The 18,006-nt window shown below is 54.2% G+C and overlaps 1 protein-coding gene across 5 annotated transcripts in view; it reads right to left on the bottom strand.

Annotated features, from left to right (window-relative positions):
- PRDM16 (PR/SET domain 16) overlaps positions 1-18,006 on the bottom strand; it is a 323,024-nt gene that overhangs the window by 28,127 nt on the left and 276,891 nt on the right. For 4 of the 5 annotated variants that reach the window (XM_036826123.1, XM_036826133.1, XM_036826148.1 and 1 more), the window contains 2 exons: positions 7,762-7,864; positions 1,445-1,658 (listed from right to left, as the gene is read on the bottom strand). In XM_036826123.1, the coding sequence (XP_036682018.1) occupies positions 1,445-1,658; positions 7,762-7,864 (317 nt within the window). The remainder of the gene's footprint in view (positions 1-1,444; positions 1,659-7,761; positions 7,865-18,006) is intronic. The other variant, XM_036826139.1, reaches the window with a different exon arrangement.

The raw sequence follows: 18,006 nt of genomic DNA, 5'->3' as shown, positions 1-18,006 counted from the left end.
CCACGAGCCCCAGAGTGGGGACGAGGCCCAGGAGACCCAAGGCCTCCCCCTCTGAGTGACCTGGGGTTGCTCGCCGGCCAAGCCAGACTGAGAGGCTGCCCGCCACGCACACACCATGGAGGTCAGCGGGGAGTGAGGGCAGGGGGTCTCCAAAGGAGATGCGGTAGGCGGGGCGGGCACAGCTGCTGGGGAGGGGCTGCTGCACTTGGACGAACCAGCAGCTTGGAGCCCCCTCCTCTCGGGGGACATCCTGCTTCTCCTCCTGTCCCAGGTATGACCGTTAATCTTCATGAGCAAGGCAGCAATACATCATGGCCCGTTAATTACGGGGCCCAGCCATCCATTTAGATCAGAAACGCTTGGTTCTCGAGCACCCGGCAGATTGTAGCTTTTCCCCTGTTGTTAATTGTGATTTATGTGTTTATGTAAAGAAAACACGGACCCTCTTGAGCGGCGCTTACCGCCAAGGGCCTCAGTCGGGATTTGCCCAAACTCTTATTTTCTCAGTCATCCGTTCAGGGTGGAGGGTTTCCCGTCCCCAGGGGGCCGTGACAGGATTGGCATTCAATTCTCCGCAATCCCACAGCCAGTTAGTGACCTGATGGGGTTTTACTCTGACTTTGCAGGGCTGCCCTGGAGGATATTCTCAGAGGCAGAGGAGGGGCGCACATTGGGAAGGTCTTCACTGGTCCCTGGAACACTGGGACTGCCTGGCCTGCTTCTCCCCCCATGGGTCCCCGGGGCCCCTGCTCCCAGGGGCTGGGGAGGCCACGTCCGGCCATCACACAGCTGGCCTGGCATCTGTGCCCACGCCTGTGAAGTCTCCATGGGGGCCCCCATGGGAAGCAGAGGCTGGAGCCTGGGGTGGGTGGTGAGGGGACCCCCGGGTGGCCCCTTCCTGCTCCTGCCCACTGTCTGAGAAGCGTGCCCGAGGGCCAGGCACTCTAGGAAGCCCCTGGGCGGCATCCCCCAGCCTGGTCCTGGACATCATGGAAGTGGCCCTGGGGCCTGACCCCTGCACGTCTGGGCGCCTGGCCTGTGTTCCTGACTTCCTCCAAGTCTGTCTCCGCAACTCGGCCCTGACCCCAGGATGGTGGGGCCACTGGTGGCTCGACCTGGTGACTTGCGGCTCCTTCGTGGATGGGGGGCTCTGACCAGGGGCCTGGCCTTTACGGTCAGAACAGTGACCACCGGTGGCCTCCAGCCGCCAGCTGGTGGGCCTGCTCTGTCCCCAGGGGCGGATGCGCAGGCCAGGGTACCTGCCCGTGAGGTGTGTCTCCACCTGTCCTTGGAGCTTTGGGCCTGTCAGCCTGGGAAGGCCTGAGGGGTCAGGGGTGACCTCTGCCCTTCTCAGGGCTTCCTCTGGGCCCCCAGGGCCAGCGGACCCTGCTGTCCTTGACTGGCTCCTGGCGGCGGGGCGGGCGGGGCGGGGCGGGGGCGGCACCTGTACTTGGTGGGGAACATCCGCTCGCAGTCTTTGCACTCGTGGGCCTGCCCGTCGCTGCCCCCGCCGCCCAGGCCCTCGGGCTTGAGCTCGTCGGCCAGGCCCTCGTAGAGCACGGCCCCCACCGAGCTGCACGCGTACTTCTTGTGGCGCCGCAGGTCCAGCTTGGACGGGAAGAGTTCGTCACACGCGTCGCAGCGGAACGTGGGGTCCTCTGCGAGGGAGAGAGGGCGGGCGGTGGGCAGGCGGCCCTGGGCCTGCCCCGGGCCCACCCCAGGCCCGGGGCTGCAGGGGGTGCCTCCCTCGCCGGCTGTGCCCCCTCCCGCATCCTCCCCGCCCTCCTCCTGGACCTGGGAGAGGCTGCCCCGGGGGACACAGAGGCGGCAGGGACCTGCGTCTGCCCCACAAGAAACACCGAGAAGCGCTGGGCCCCTCCCCGCGCCTCGGGAGCAGAGAAGGAAGCCTGGCCAAGCGCTTTGTGTATGAATCAGAAGAAAGACGGCACGGCTCCAATGCGTATCATAAACGATTGTCGTCAAGGTCAAACAAATAAAAGGGAGGCGGCTATTATGCAGTTTACGAGGCAGCATCCTGAGGACCCTGCCAAGCCAAACAGTTCAGAGCGCGAGTCCCCGGGGAGGACCTCCGGGCCCATCCCCAGCCTGCGGCTGTCCCGACGCAGCTTCTCCCTGGAGCAGGGGTCCCCCTCCCCGCCGAGGACCGCCTCGTGCTCCCCGCAGGTCTGAACAGAGAACCTGCACAAAGAGCTCCAGCACAAATGACTCGAAAGGTGTGCTGGTGAGTGGCTGTGTGAACGCACGTGTGCTCCTTGTGCACGGGTGTGCAGCTGTGTGTGTGTGCACGGGTGTGCACGTGGGTGAATATCTGAGCACGTCTGCCTCCTTATCAGGGCACCTTCGCATGGATGTGCAGGCATTTCTGTGCATCTCCACTCGTGTTTGTGCTGGTGTCATATGTATTCCTGTGCACGTGTGCATGTGTTTCTGTCTGCCGCCACAGGTGTGAAAATGTGCGTGCCTGTATAGCTGCACACTTGCATGCAGGTGCACGCAAGCGTGCCTGAGTGGGCACATCTGCATTTGTGCACGTTTGTGTGTTCCTGTGTGATTCCTTGGCACACGTGAATGGATATGTCTCTGTGCACGCATGTGTGTTATGTGTGCACATGCACATGCATGTTAAGTATACAAATTCGTTTGCATGATTGACCATGTGTTAAGTGTGTTGGCTGTGCATGTGTATACGTGACGACATGCACATTTGTGTGTGAATATGCATTTGTGTGCCTTTGCGTGTCTGTAAATGTGTGTACAATTGTGTGTGTGAATATGTGTGCATGGGTTTGTGTGTGAATGTTATGTGATTGTACTTGTGCGCATGAGTTAGTGTGTTTGTGTGAACGTGGGTGGGTATGTGTGCATTTTTGCACGAAGGTGAGTGTGTGTGTGTGTGTGTGTGTGTGTGTGTGCACGTGAACAAGGACCTCTGGGCCTGGCAGTGAGCAGAGCCTTAACCTTGGGCTGGATGCTGACTGAAAGGGCCTGACCCTAAGGGGTGCAGAAGCCAGGGAGGTGGGGGAGATGGGGGCAGGCAGAAGGGGTGGTGCCCCCTCCTCGTGGCAGAAGGGCCACCATCAACGTCTCAAGACAGGGGGTAGCTCTGCAACCTGGGCCTGTGGGCTGGGGGGGAGGACGGGGGGATGGGAGGATTCCTCGAGACTGGAAGCTTCCCTGAGCCTGAGGGCGAAGGTATTGCTCCCAGTGTCTGGCCACACCCGGTGCCCCCACTAGTGGGCACCCAGAGTCCCCAACGCCCAAGGGGGACACTCCTGTGGGATCCATCTCTGAGATGCCCCCGGGCCTTCGATGACACCCTCGGACACACACAGAGGCAGCTGTCACCTTCCCTAGGTGACAGGGGAGAGCTGCGGGGATGAGAGGAGCCCGGGGGACGCGTGTGTGTGGGGCAGGCCAGGCGGGCCCAGTGCTGGTCAGACACAGCCGAGTCCCAGCGTCCTGGCCTGCTCGCCGGCGTGAGGCTGCTGTCAGGCAAGTGCCTGAGCAAGAAGGGGAAAAAACAGCTCGTGCTCAGAGTCTGGGGAATCCAGTGACAACCCCCAACCCTGCCCTGGGTGCGGGGACCTGAGCTTAACTCGGGGCTTAGAAGGCTCTGCCCCCACCCAGTATCCCAGAAAGGCCACCCCTGGACTGCTCCTGACACGTGCTGAGCCACAGAACAGACTGGAAGGAGGCAAGAGGGCCAGCCGGTCCTGAGCAACCACAGAAGCCCAGGATGGAGGGCGGCTGCGCTAGTGATCCTTGAGCCAGCGTTTGCGAACCCAAGGCCAGCAGGACCCTGGCGTCCCCGCCAGCGGGCAGCACCACTGGGCAGGAGGAATAGGAGGCGGTGGGCTAAGTCAGAGGAGATTCTAAAATGAAGCCCACTGAGGCCCTGGGCTGGTCCTCGGGTGCTGGGGTGGAACCCCAAACACAGTCCCGGGAGGGGACAGGTGGGCAAGGAGGACACACATCACAAACTAGTCACCTGGCAAGTCTGCAAGACGCTGCCTCTAAAACAGGAGGGGGCCTGAACGCTGCTTTCAGGGAAATGGCCACTGTGACGTGGAGGCGGGGACCCTCCACATGGCAGGCTCTGTCCCGGGAACTTTATACGGTGTCCCCTCCCCCAAGCCCCGCATCAGTCCGCATGATTTGTCACTGATAAACGGAGGCTGCCTGGGGAGGCTGCCTGGCTCCCCGGGGCACCCAGAGGGGAGGTGGCAGAGCTGTGTACGTGGAGCCGTCGCTCTGCTGGGTGCCCGGGGCAGGCGGTTGAGTCCCAGCTTCCCGCTGAGGGTATAAGAAAGGCACCCCGTGTGGCGTGCGTGTGGGCACGCACTGTCACCCACCCGCCCCCGCAGGCCTTCCGTGTCCTTAGAAACAGGGATTCCTTTCCACTGGGTCTGAGGACCAAGAGTACCATTTTAGAACAGAACCGGATGCATAGACCCCACAAAACTGCTCTTGTGGGCTTGTTCGGACTTCCTGGGCCGGAATGAGGCTGAGGGGGGCCCCTCCCACCAGCATCAAGATGAGGTTAGAAATGCCAGTTTGTCTCTTACTCTTTCTGGACCCACCTAAGAACAGTCACCAACGTTGAAATTTGAAAACAAAGACAAGAAGAAGGGCCAGCCCCACCCATCCATAGCACTGACCAACTTATTTTTCCAGTTTGGATCTGGAATTTGGATTTACAATGAAAATTCAGCCTGTTTCTAACTCTGAAGGCATTTGAGGGCGTCCTGGACGCAGTGGAACCAACCGTGGAGGGCACCTTCTCCTCCATGCCCCCATCCCACCACCGACCCAAGTGTGTTCCTGTCGAAGGACAGAGCCGAGGACAGGACACGTCCAAGTCTCGCCCACCTGTGCCATGGTGTGGAAAGGTGTCCCAACGACTTCCACGCAGGTAAAGTTGCCATTGAATACACACCCAGGGCAAGCTGGACGGGGCATGAAGGATGTGCCCAGCACACGTGGTTTTCACTTTCCCAGCACAAGCAACTCCATTTTAAAGAAATACTAGAGTATGTTACACTCTGGTTACATTATGTTTATTGTGTTGTATTGCTATATTATATTATATTATATTATATTATATTATATTATATTATATTATATTATATTATATTATATTATATTATATTATATTATATTATGCCTATCTCATGCTTTATACATAATACACTGCATCCTCTTGATCTTTTTTGGAGAGGGGGAAAAGTTAATAAATTTGAGCCTTTCTCAAAAGAAAGGCATATTTGAAAGGAAATGATTTTCTTTATTTTCTCCCAAGAGCAAGAAGTTCCCCTGAAAGAGAAATCTTTCCCCTCTCCATTGAAAGAGTAAAAACAAAATAAAAAGTCCCTGGAACGAATGAATCTGAAAGTGGCTCCCCTCTGCTCTGAATCACTTGTAGGTAAATGGGAACTGAATTTCTTTACAAAGCTGCAGCTTTGAAAGAGCATTGCCAGTCCCAGGTCTGCAGGACTGGTGCTGTTTCCCCCAGCGAACTGGCAAAGCAGCCCCCGCCCCCATTTCTTCCATGATACCTGGACGTTGTCCTGGCAGAGCCCCTGCCCCCAACAAGAGCACGCAGAATTGTGATTCAGAACTGAAGTCTCTTCATCTAAATCTGGGGAGGCCGTGGACCGGGGCTGAAGCTCTATCTTCCACCGAAACCAAACTAAACCAAGGCCATGGCGGCCTGATGTTTTGTTTGTCAAGTCTCAGCCTCACGTCTATCTGAAGTTCTCTCAGCAACTTTTCAAGGCAAAGCAGGAATGTAACAGAAAAATACATCAGTGCCTAATGGCTTCAGGGAACCCAGGGGGACACAATTATGTGGCATCTACATGCTAATCTACCAGACTGGAGGCTCAAAAGCCCTCAAGAGTGCACTCCAAATTCCTGCCGTGATAAGGGGCCGCTGCATTTAGCTGGGGCTGGGATAAAAGATTTTTTATGATAATTATCTTAGTGAGGAACATTTTTACCTTCTCTTTCTGTGTGATTCAGAGTTAACTGGGTGCGGGGGGGGGGTGCCGGGGGGGGACTGTTGAGAGGTGAAGGAGTGATCTTGACAGCAAAGGGTATGGAAAGTCAAATATTTGATGTTGGACTATTATGTGTGGAAAGCAATTAGCCCACAAACGTTTGATAAATTTTTAGGAAAATGTAGACCCAGGTTATTTAAGATCGGGCGTTGGAAGGGGGACAGGAATCAAGGTTTTTAAAACCTTTTGGAAGAAAGACATGTCATCATACAAACGAAACCCCAACACCGAGTGCGCTCCTTGGGTTAGGCGGATTTATCTCTCGGCGTCCTCGTGCATTATCTAATATTCACAGGTCTTTTCAACAATTATTTTAAGTAAACTGAGACCATCCCCCTGCTACCCAGAGCTCAGCCGTTCTTTCCTCGATGGCCTAATTAAAACCGAAGTCTAGAGGAGAGCATGCGTAGGGCCGTCTTGCAGAATTGTCCTTCTGTGGAGATAGCCTTTGGAACAACTCACAGGCACGAAGTGCTGCCCCACAAAGGTGGGCCACGCTCGGGGACCAAAAAGGTCGCTCTGCTTCCTGCTAATTCCAACGCCCAGCTCCCTGGTCTAGCCAACCACACCCCCGGGCCAGGACATTGGAGCAGTTCCTTAGAGAAACTTGCAGTTAGGGGCATTAATCATTAACCCTTGGAGTGTTTGGAGGGGAGGGGAAGAAAAACAGGAAGGGAAAGACCAACCTCCCCCCTTTCTCTAGCAGGAATGGAATCATGAGCTCCGGAGATGGCCAGAAGGAGAGGCTGCCTTTCTGCTCATTTGTGGGGTCTCATTCAAAGAGGAGACACGGTCTGCTCAGCAGCTGCACTTAGGGAGTTAACGGACCAGCTGGTCCTCCGCTGCCAACGCAGCTTCCTCCAACCGGACTTTTCCTCTGTGGCTTAAGAACTATTCCAGAATCCCAAGGCTTAACAATGTGGATGAAGGAAAAGAAATCTGGATTTCAGAAATCCGAGCTTATACGAGACTGTGATTTTCTCAAGCATCCTCTGAGATGTGCCTGAGCGTGGACGAACAAGGAAGGGAAGTATGTCTACTGGACAAATGCCGAGTGACCAACCGAGAGGAAAGGACATTTGGGACGCTTCCCGCAGTCCTGCTGAAAGAGCTCAGTGGCCACCGTACCACCGCGGAGCCCACCGAAGCCCTAAATTTTCCCTCTCTCCAGATAAATTTTCCCTTAACCTGTCTCTGGGACTTTTTGCTTTTAACTGCAGATGGGCGTTACTTTCAAAGACACTTATGGCATCAGTGCCCTCTCTTAAGCGAGACCGAAACTTTCCCCTGGCACAGACTCTGGAGGCAAAGGTTTCCAAGCTGCAAAATGGTTTTGTTTGTTTTTAAGTCATGTAGAGAACAGGCAATGTTGCTGCTGCTAATACTAATTATACAGTTTTTAAAAATCCCCTCGGACTCTACCGCTGCAAAGCTGTGAGGCGGCTCGACACCCGTTCACACGTACTGTCTGAAGTCGTCTCGAATTTAGGGTGTGGCCCACGTAACCCAAGGACGGAGAAAGCAAAGCGCTTAGGTTGAGAAGTTGTTAGGAAGAGGCTGGTTCTCTCATTTGGGGTCCGGGTGGTGGGCCTTGGGCAGCAGCTGGGGGACCCCCGGCCCCTGTCATGTGGCCCGAAGTGATGGGAGCTCCAGGCCTCTGCTCCTGCAGGTGGGGGCTTACCATCCAGGCTGGGGGGCACCGTCCCCAGGGAGTAGGAGCCTTCTTTCACGTGGACCAGCAGCTCTTCTCCTGGCTCAATGTCCTTAATGACTTTATAATAAATCTGTGAAGGAGAAACCAGAGAGAAGGGGTCAGCATTGTCCACCTTGCTGCTTTAAAAGCCACATCGCGCACACCCAGCCCGCGTGCCATTGACACTGCTCATTGGGGAGGCTGGCCCGCTGGGCACTTGACCTGCCTTCTAATTGCTGCTAAGAGGTTCCCCTTTGGAACTCGACAGAATACACTCAGAAGGACTAGAGTCTATTTTTAACTTGTTTGATCCAGATTTTGGATATTGATGAAAGGGGTGCAAAAGGAAATAGGTGAGGATTAGCCCCAAAGTTCCCAAGCAGGGCGGGTCCTAGAGGGAAATATTAGGGAAAGTGCATCTTTCCATCAGGAGTGGAGCCTGGGTGGATTCCCAGGTTCCTTTTGTCAGTATGTATGTAAGACACCCTTTGCTGTCTGGGGGCGGGGTGGGGTCTTCAGGGGGGTCGAGAGTGAATCTGGATGTTTATGAAAGTGACTATGAACGCAGACGGAGGCCCGATCAGCAGGTGTGAGTCTCAGGTGAGTGTGGACGCCACCTGCGCCTGCCGCAAGCTCGGTGCCAGCAGTCGTTGGCAGTCTGAGATGGGGGACACCTCTGAAAACAGAGATGGGTCGGGTGGGGCTCAGGGTAGAGTCTGCAGCCTGGAGCAAGCTCTGAGGGACGTCCCGTCTCAGTAGCAGCCCCGCACCTTGCCAAGGTGTCTCCTGAAAAAACACCATCTGCATGGGAGGTGGCAGCCACGATCTGGACAATTCCAGCAACTCAGAAGGGCAGCATGACAGGGGCCATCGGGGATGGAGCCCAGGGACCAGGCTCCAACAGCTTGGGGGGCTTTGGGAGAGGACGGCGCCTTCCTTGCCTTTGCCAGACCCTACCTGGGAGCCCCTTCCCTCCCTGGAGACCAGGGACACAACTCCTCTGGGTGGGGGCACCCACTCCTCACGTGAGCGGGGCTGACACCAGGAACCCTGCATCTTAAATGTCAGGCAGCAGGGTGCATTTCTCTCAGGCCAGTCCACTGCCTAGCATGCTGGCACGTGGTGTTCGGGTCTTTCTTCAGATAACAGTAACCAAGGAGCTTCCAGGAGCCTGAAAGCTTGGCCACAGGACTGGCTGGTGGGGGCCAGAGAAGGACCCGAGACGAAGTCCCTCTGCCCTGGGAGACCTGGGGGCTGGGCTTCTCCAGGCCATTTCCATCCGAGGTCCTCCAGCGCCACCCTCCCCATGGAGGACCTGGCGGTTAGGTGTCAGGCCGGGCTTCCCAGAAGCAGCTGGCCTGGCTGTGGCCCCAGGGACTGAGCTGGGCACCGGCCTGCCGGTCTCCCTCCCCCCGCCCCTGGGTCCCGCCCTGGGGAAACATCTGGAAGGCTGAGCTTCCTCATCTCTGGTGGGGCCCCTTTCCCCCTTTCCCCCTCTCCCCAGGCCAAGTCCAGCTTGGACGCCCTCACAAACTGCCAGTCTCGACTAACTGCAGAATGACACCAATGTGCTCTCAAAGGGACAGCAGAGCCACACTGCGTCCCCAAACGCCCAGCCGAACACTTGGACTGCGGAACTGCACCCAGTAGAAGAATATGCACATGCGCAGATGGCTTATCAATGTGCAGAGCTCCTTTCCCTGTACTCGTTAGTAATTTCATTTGGCAACTATTCCCTGGCACGTCGCTAAAATAATGATGAGATTTTGAAAATGGAGACTAGAAACTGTACCATATTACCTTCTGTAATTAAATCAAGTTATTAAGCTCCCAGTTTTGTATGATTTTATCTAAAAATTACACAGTGGCTGAATCATTGTTTTAAAAAATCAGACTCGAGTCACTGTATTTTAAAATCGGACCCAGAGTGAATCCCACGCTTCAACAAAGCTCGGAGGAGCCCCTGAGCCATCCCGGGGAGGTGAGTCAGAGCTTATTAATACGCAGGAACAATTGCACTTTCATCCCGGCGGCGGTGAGTGAGCGCATCCAGCAAGCGCAGGTTTAATGCGCCCGCGGGCCGCTGAGTTCCTGCGCGCAGGCTGGGGCGGGCCCGGCAGCGCGGTGGCTTCTCGAGGGTCCCCGTTAGAGGGCAATGTGGACCCGCCCGCAGCATCTTTCCCGGCCGCGCCCCCCGCCCAGCCCGCGAGGGCCAGGGACGCGCGAGACCGGCGGCGCTCTCAGACCCGGTCCCGCCTCTGCGGCGGCCGCATCCTCTCGGGGCCGGGATGCTGGGCTCCTGCTCCAGCCGGGCTTCCGGGGCTGGTGCAGCCGGCCTCCCTCCTCCGCCTCCCCCTCCGACCCCCTCTGTGGGCCACCCAGCCTTCCAGGACCCCCACCCCACCTCTCCGAGGGCCCTCGGACCTCCAGAACCCCGCCCACCGCTTACTGGGAGGCTGCCCGGGTCCCCTCCCCCACACCCCTCCCAGCGCCGAGGGCTGCACGACCTCCTGCCCCCCTCCTCCTACGCCCCACCCGGCTCCGACCCCCTCGGAGGCCGCCTGGCCTCGGGGGGAACCGACCCTCCCCAGTCGCCGCCGGAGGGTCTAGCGCGCTGGCCGTGGGATGCAGTTTTGTGCGCAGCGGGCACCCCCTCCCCGGCCTGGGACCCTCGGGGCAGCCGCCCGGGCGCCTAGCAGGGGCCGCCTCGACTTTGAGCCGCAGTCGGAATTAATCGCTATTAGTGCTGATCGCAGAGCCTGGGGCGGGGCTGGGGGCGGTGGGCGTCCCCGACCTGCCTCCACCTTGAGGATGGGGCGGGGTGGCAAACCGGAGACCACTCGAACTTTCCCAAGCTCAGCCGGTCCGCCTTTGCCAAGGGCGCCGGGGTGCACGGGCCGCCCTGGTCCACACAAAGGCCGCCGGCGCTTTTACGACCTGTTCCCAGTGGCACCAAGGCCTTATCAGCCAGACGCGCAGAGAAAGACCCGGTTCCTGGTCTGCGGGGTCGGGCGACTTCCCGGGACAAAGGCCGGGCTTAGGTGGGACTGAGGCCTGGGCCGTCTCCTGGCTTATAGAGCACAATTACAAATTGCGCATTTACTGTACCGGCCGGCCCCTTCCGTTCGAGGCCTGTAATAAATTATTATTGCAGCCCCTTAAACATTCCTAAAGTCGGTTTATAACCTGCCTTTAATTGTGTGCCTCTCCGTGGGTCATATTCAGACCTCAGGGCCAAGTGGGCATCACGGATGGGCTGAGTCCTAAGGCTTTGCACAAGAGGGAAGACAGAAGCCTGTTCTCCAGGGAAGAAGGAGCCCTGGCCTCGGATGCCCTTTCGTTCCCAGGCTCAGCGCAGACCTGCCTTTGTCGGCATCTGAGTACCCAGGCCTGTCTCTAAACAGCATCCCTGACACTGTTTAAACTCGCCTCAGTCCTTGGACTGTGTGGCAAGGCAGAGCTGGAATTTTCTCTCTGGTTTCAGGATCTGAGGGCGGGGGCGTCGGTGGGGGGGAACCCACAGCAACAGCTGAGTTTACTAGCGCCAATAAATGTCTGCTCTAAACGGCTTTAAAAAATAACAATGCCAAACAGACCTGATCCCAAGTTAAGTCCGTGTTCAGCATTTCAGTTCTCTTTGGAACAGCGAGACCTGATTGAACACGGGCGGGCGACACCAGCAAGGGGGCCTCCGGATTCTAACTGTATTTAGCCTGACCTGGCCTAGTTTCTTCCCCTTTTACCATCTCTAGACACAAAGAGACGGCTCCTTGTAGGTGAACGGAGCTGGGAAAAATAAGTGGCCACGTTCTCAACCAAAGACGGAGAAACTGCCTGAGAAAAGTTGGGTTTCGTATGGGCACATTCAGCGAGACCCAGCCTTTTAAGAAAATGAACGTCATTTTCTTTTCCCCCAGCAACATTCTTTAAGACAAAGAAATATTTCAAATCGATGATGGCTGACACTTTGGGATATTTTCTCCTTAGAACTCCTTAAGTTTGTTTTTGTTTTTAATACCAAGTCAGTTTCACAAGGATAGATACTATTTTCAAACATGAAGACCTACGTTCCACAATTTTTATTCCTCCTTAATCTTAGAATTTTAAAATTTAAATAGGTGAAAAACTCCAGCCAACCTACACTGGGTAGAAATGACTAGATTGCAGACTTCCAGCCTGTAGGTTGAATTCAGGCCAAAGCCGTGCTCTCCCCTCCCTGGAGCAAACGGTTTTCTTAAAAAACATGAAAGTGATAAGTGAACTGGACCATGTTCCTCCCCGCCCCCCAGCCCCTTTGACCAGTTTGAGAAATTTTAAAGGCGCATTTGAGTAAAATAGGTGAAATCTCTTTCACAGTGCTTATCTTAAAAAAAAAAAAAATTAAACCTCTCTCCATCCTAGATTTCGGAATTCACTTGTGCTTGAATTTGTGAAGGCTTTCGGTGTGGTGCACAAGGGGCTTTTCACGAAAGAGAAGCACACAGCGAGGGGAATTTGCATTGCTCTAAGATCTTGCTGAAAAGCAAATTCGCCCAGTGGCCAGTCTGCCTTGGAGAGAGGAGGCTGGCCTGAGGGTTACCCCTGGGCATTTTTGGTCTCTCAGGATCCCCAAAGTGGTGAGGTGGGTCCTAGCGCTGCCTCATTGCTTCAAGACCTTTGGAAGTGTCACCATGTTTCTTCATTACTTGCTGTCCCCAAACGTGGACCATCTCTCTCTGGGAAAGTTGTGGACACTGGAGTCCTGAGGCTGGTGGAGGGGTTGAGCTTAAAAAACAGCCCAGGTGATGCTTCAGGATGAAGCAGGGAAGTAAGCGTTTGGAGCTGCCGAGGGTCTGGGCAGGTCTTTATTTCCCTTTGCCTTCACTGTGGGAACCTTTCCCTGGCTGTTTCAGAGCAGGGTAGGAGCAAGGGGACGGCCAGCCACTCTGGGTTCGTTTGGCACCACCCGCAGCCTCCAGGGACGAGCAGACAATTCTTTCCTTAGGCCGAGAGAGGGGAGAAAGCTTGTCATCTTTGGGATTTGCCACTTTCCTCTCTTCCCAAGTGTGGCTGAAGCAGTTTGTGCCTAAATCTTTACTTTTTGCTGTTACATATTCTGTCACCTTCCCAGCAGTTCAACATTAAAAAACATCTCTCTATATATCTCTTCTTAGTTGTACAGTTTGTACCTGGATGTTACAATTATATTTATCTATGAATTATTTATATATAATATAAAAATATATAGTATAGAGTTTGTACCTAGATTTTTTTTTTTTTTAACTTTTGCGTTTATTTATTTATTTATGGCTGTGTTGGGTCTTCGTTTCTGTGCGAGGGCTTTCTCTAGTTGCGGCAAGTGGGGGCCACTCTTCATCACGGTGCGGCCTCTCTTGTTGCGGAGCACAGGCTCCAGACGCGCAGGCTCAGTAGTTGTGGCTCACGGGCCTAGTTGCTCCGCGGCATGTGGGATCCTCCCAGACCAGGGCTCGAACCCGTGTTCCCTGCATTGGCAGGCAGATTCTCAACCACTGCGCCACCAGGGAAGCCCTAGATTTTTTTTTTTAATGTATATATGTATATAGTATAAATTATTGGTCACAGTTAAATTGTCTTCATCATTCTTTTTTTTTTTTTTTTTTGAAGCAAGCAAGCAAGTACGTTTTAATCTCCCTGAAAATTGGGCTCTTAATGCCAAGTGTCCAGGTGTCCAGGTGACCAGGTGCGAGGCTTAACTTCTAGGTGGGTGTCTGGGACGGTTGGTCACCTTGTAAAATAGAAATTCTTTCCTCCCAGTAGCTGCCTAGGCCAACCTCTGTTCCTTTACTTTTCTTTCCTCTTGCTGTGGGATTCTCCTTTCTGGGCTCCACTTCTATGTTGGGATTCTTCAAGTTTCCACTCCATTATCTTACATTTAATTTAAATGAGTTATCAAGCCCAAATGTCATCTACTTCTTTGTACAATTATAGAGCCTTGAAAAAAGTCTCCAAATTGTGTTTGGTCCCACTGGGTTGTCTTTTCCCTCTCCAACACAATGTTGTCATAAATGAAGTTTTGATTATGTGGTCCCTCTTCCAGAGCATGCTATTAAGATATTAAATGAGACCAGGCTCAGGGGTCTTCATCATTCTTAAGTGCCTTCTTCTAATAAAGTATCCCACTTAATTAAGAAGAAAAAAAATATAAGTTCTGGTAAATGATGATAGCCAGTATCGTGAATTGATACCTTGCTCTTTGCCCCAAAGGGGGTCAGTTTGCTCCAAAGAGTAAGATGCAACAGCTTTCTGACTCAAAACAAATTTGCTGTATTTTTCAAGTCTTTTGTAAATTGGTTAAGAAGCGCTAAAATGAATACCCCATCCTTCTCATTTTCAAACAGAACATTGTATCTAATTGTTTGGAAGCTACCATTTAAACCAGCCCATCCACTTACGATTTTTAATTTAAAGAAACTGTGGAGGCAGTGATGGGCTGTCCGGCAACAGGGCAGAGCAGGGCGGTGGATGTTGCCTGCCTGTCGTTTAAAATCCTAGCCATGGCAGATCGCTCGCCCTGACACGGGGATAGGCCGTGGGGGAGGGGAGGTGATTCACACCGGAGCAGAGGAAATGAAAGCAAAAGAAAACGCCTTGAGCTTTGGCCTGGGAACACCAGGCTCTCATCAGAAACAAGTGTTGGCTCTCAAAGACAGGGTGCTGCGCGGTTATCCATTGGCTCATCTGCTAATGAAATTCCTTTGTTTAACATGCTCCGCAAAGGAGATTAGCCTTTGTCTGCTTCCACTTTGGGGAGACTCGGCCCCTCTGCTCAGGCTGAGCCCCTCACTGGCCCTCCGAAGGTGCTGGCGGTGGTGGGTTTTCCTCCTGCCCGGCCAGCCCCGGCAGTGGGGGTGCAGCGCGGGCCCCGCAGCCCCTTCGAGGTGTGCTGGGGGCTCCGACCCCCAAGTCGCGCTCCCCAACACGTGCGTGTGTGACCCCAGCATCACGTGGTACCATCTTCAGCCCCACCGGCCACCGACATCCTTGCCCTGCTGAGGCAACGTGGCAGCAGGAGAGGGAGTTGGGCCGCGCACTGGCCTCGTCCTGCCTTTGCTTCCTCGGGTGGGCATTTTATTTCCAAGCTCTTGTTTTCTTTCTTACCATTAAAACAAATCCAAGAACAGACCCTGTCTGTGTCTTCTGAAACATCTCAGACCAACTTGTTTGCTCATAAAGGTGGGAGGAAGAACCACCAGGGGTGATCTGAGGGTCTCGCGTTTTCCAAAAAGAAAAGTGGGAGTTGGAGGATGCTGGGGGAACGGTCGAGCCTCCCAAGGTGAACCGAGGCTCCCGTGGGCTCCTTGCCTTCTCTTCCTGCTAAGCTGGGAAAGTAAATCAAAGCACCCCAGGCTCTACAGCTATGGTCTGACCACCCCCCAAAAGTCCCAGGGGATGACATGTTCCGCCACAGCTGTCTGCTGTGCATGTTTTGGTCCTAGCACCTGGGCCGCCCTAAAGCTCGTGTGGCCTCAGGACCGCCTGTGGGTTCTATGCAGTAGCAAACCACAAGTCACCTTTAGGTGATGCACTGGGTGCAGGGGGACATTCATGGCCCCCCTGGCCTTTGCTGCCTGGGGCTTACCCCTCCAGAGCTGCACAGAGGAGGGCTGAGGCCGGTGCTGAAGCTGGTGCGCAAGGAGCAGGAGTGACGGGCCAGTCACCTCTCCCCGAGGTCCACTGGGGCAGGGACCGCTTAGAGCCACAGGGCTCCAAGAGGGGCACAGATGAGGACCTGGGGGAGGGGCCCTGAGCACGGCCCTGCAGTCCCACGGCTGGGCAGGGGGCACGTGGTCAGTGGCCTGAGTGGCTCCGGGGAGAACGAGGCCTGGCCGGATGGAAGGAGGCCGTCCTGGGGGGCTGCACTGCCCGGTGCCTGAGCTCCCCGAGCGCCCACGATGCAGCTGGAGGGCTGCCAGCCGCTCAGAACCTCACGGGGCATGGGGGGGTACGTCTGTCCCCACGGCCTGTCTGGCCACTGGCAAAGGCCGTGCTGGGCTGAGGGGGATGAGACCCCCTGACCTCAGCTCGCCGCCCCACGTGGGTCTCTCCGGAGGACTCGGGACCATCCAGGAAGCCCGTCCAGAGCTGCCTCAAATCCTCTGGTCGCTGTGGCTTCTGGAACGTTCTCTCTAAGACACCCTCTCCTGCCTGGTCTCCTTTGTCCTCTGGACATTGGGGCTCAGGTCATGGTCACGAACTTCAAGTCAGTGCTCTTCTGACGGAAGTCACTTCTCTACAGAATACCGTCTGGAAACACACTGTTTCCAGAAGCCGTTTTTATGGATCTGAGATCTTCAGCCTGGTTTCTTCCCTGTGTCTGTGCTGTGTTGGGAGGAGGTGGTGTGTATGTGTGTCTGTCTGTGTGTGTGTGTGGTGGGGAGCAGAGAGAGAGAAAGAGAAATTGTTCACTTAAGTGTGTTTGTGTGTTTGTATGAGTGTGTGTCATCGGCGAGGCGGGGGAGGGGGAGTTCCCTAAGTGCCAGGAAATCCGGGTGGAAACTCTTGGGATTATGGAAATCTGAGAAACCCCATTAATATCGTGTAATGTTTCCTTCTCAAAGAGAGGCCTGTCTTCAAAAATCTTTGTTTTATTATTAATATTTCAGGGACGTTTTTATTCCAGCTCTACGCAGGGTCAAGCCGGTCGCTTTGCAGCAAGCTGAGTTGCCAACGGTCGGGACTGGGGGACGGAAGGAAAGACTTTCTGCTGGGCTGCGTGGCCATCCCGAGAGAGAGCACGTCAGGTTCTGAGAGATTGTCTACAAAATAGTTCGAAATCTAGCATACCCGCTTCAAAAAGGAATTTCTAAAATTCACTTCATTCAAACCAATAAATACTGAGAATCTATGTGTATTTCAGAGCAGTTTTCCTATTATTATTAGAGTTTAAAATTGTGTTATTTCTCAAAGGAAAATATATCCCACAAATTGCCCATCTTCCTTTGAGATCTGAGATGCGGCCGCCTCCTCACACCTCTTGGCTCCTGCTTTCCTGGGTGTTTGGAAGCCACTGCCATGCCATTAAGTTTGGAGATGGGGACATTGGCAGGAATCTCGGTTGCCCGGTACCAGCAGGAATCACCCGCCATGGTCCCAGGAGGCAGGGCAGAGGGTCCTCTCTCCCTCGGAGGATGGAGGGTTTGAAAGGCCCTGGGTGGAGAAATTTTACTGCTTTTCATCTTTTTAAAATAATTTTTTTATAGATTTATTTATTTTTATTTATTTTTGGTTGCGTTGGGTCTTCGTTGCTGCATGTGGGCTTTCTGTAGTTACGGTGAGCGGGGCTACTCTTCATTGCGGTGGCTTCTCTCGTTGCGGAGCAGGGTCTCTAGGCACGCAGGCTTCAGTAGTTGTGGCATGTAGGCTCAGTAGTTGTGGCTCGCAGGCTCTAGAGTGCAGGCTCAGTAGTTGTGGCACACGGGCTTAGTTGCTCCACGGCACGTGGGATCTTCCCGGACCAGGGCTCGAACCCGTGACCCCTGCATTAGCAGGCGGATTCTTAACCACTGTGCCATCAGGGAAGTCCCCAGGCCATTTCATTTTTGCTTTTGCTTAAATATGCACCGAAGTCCTCTCCGAGCCTGTGAACTAAGACGGGGATAATAAATCCCCCATTTTTAGGCTGTTAGAAACATCCAGCAGGCAAGGATGAAATTTTGATGTTACATTGGGTTTAAGTATTCGAGCCAGGTATGGTTCCGAATGTAGGACGGAGCTTGGTAAGCACTGGGGGATAAAAGGGGGGTTAAATGAAACGGAACCCATGAGTTTAGGGTATTCCTGTCCACTGGTCCTGAAGAAGGAAAGAGTTTGCTGCAAAGTAGTTAATTCCATTTGGACCCTGCTTGGAGCTGAAATAAAAGCTAACCTGAAATATTAATTATAAAACAAAGATGTCGGAAGACAGGCTTCTCTTTGAGAAGATGCTTCGGCTGCATTTTCTGCATTTTCAAAAGCTTGCCACATAAAGGCACCTACCAAACATTTCTTTTTTAAATAAAAAATCTGGATCCTTCCTTATTTTATGCTGCATCTCACAAAAGTGCAGTCCTGGCCCTGGCCTCCTGGTATTTTTTTCACTGCCCCTCGGCTCCCAGACACACGACCAAGGACACATGTTCTTTGCAAAGACAGCCAACGGAAGGACCATCTTCCCATGTGCCTTAACCCTAATTCTCCTTCACTCGCATTTCACGTTCATCTGAAAGGGTCTTT

This window comes from Balaenoptera musculus, chromosome 1 (genome assembly GCF_009873245.2).
Source record: "Balaenoptera musculus isolate JJ_BM4_2016_0621 chromosome 1, mBalMus1.pri.v3, whole genome shotgun sequence".
Lineage (NCBI taxonomy): Eukaryota > Metazoa > Chordata > Mammalia > Artiodactyla > Balaenopteridae > Balaenoptera > Balaenoptera musculus.
Note: the sequence above shows the minus strand (reverse complement) of the source record. Positions and strands in the feature narration are given on the sequence as shown.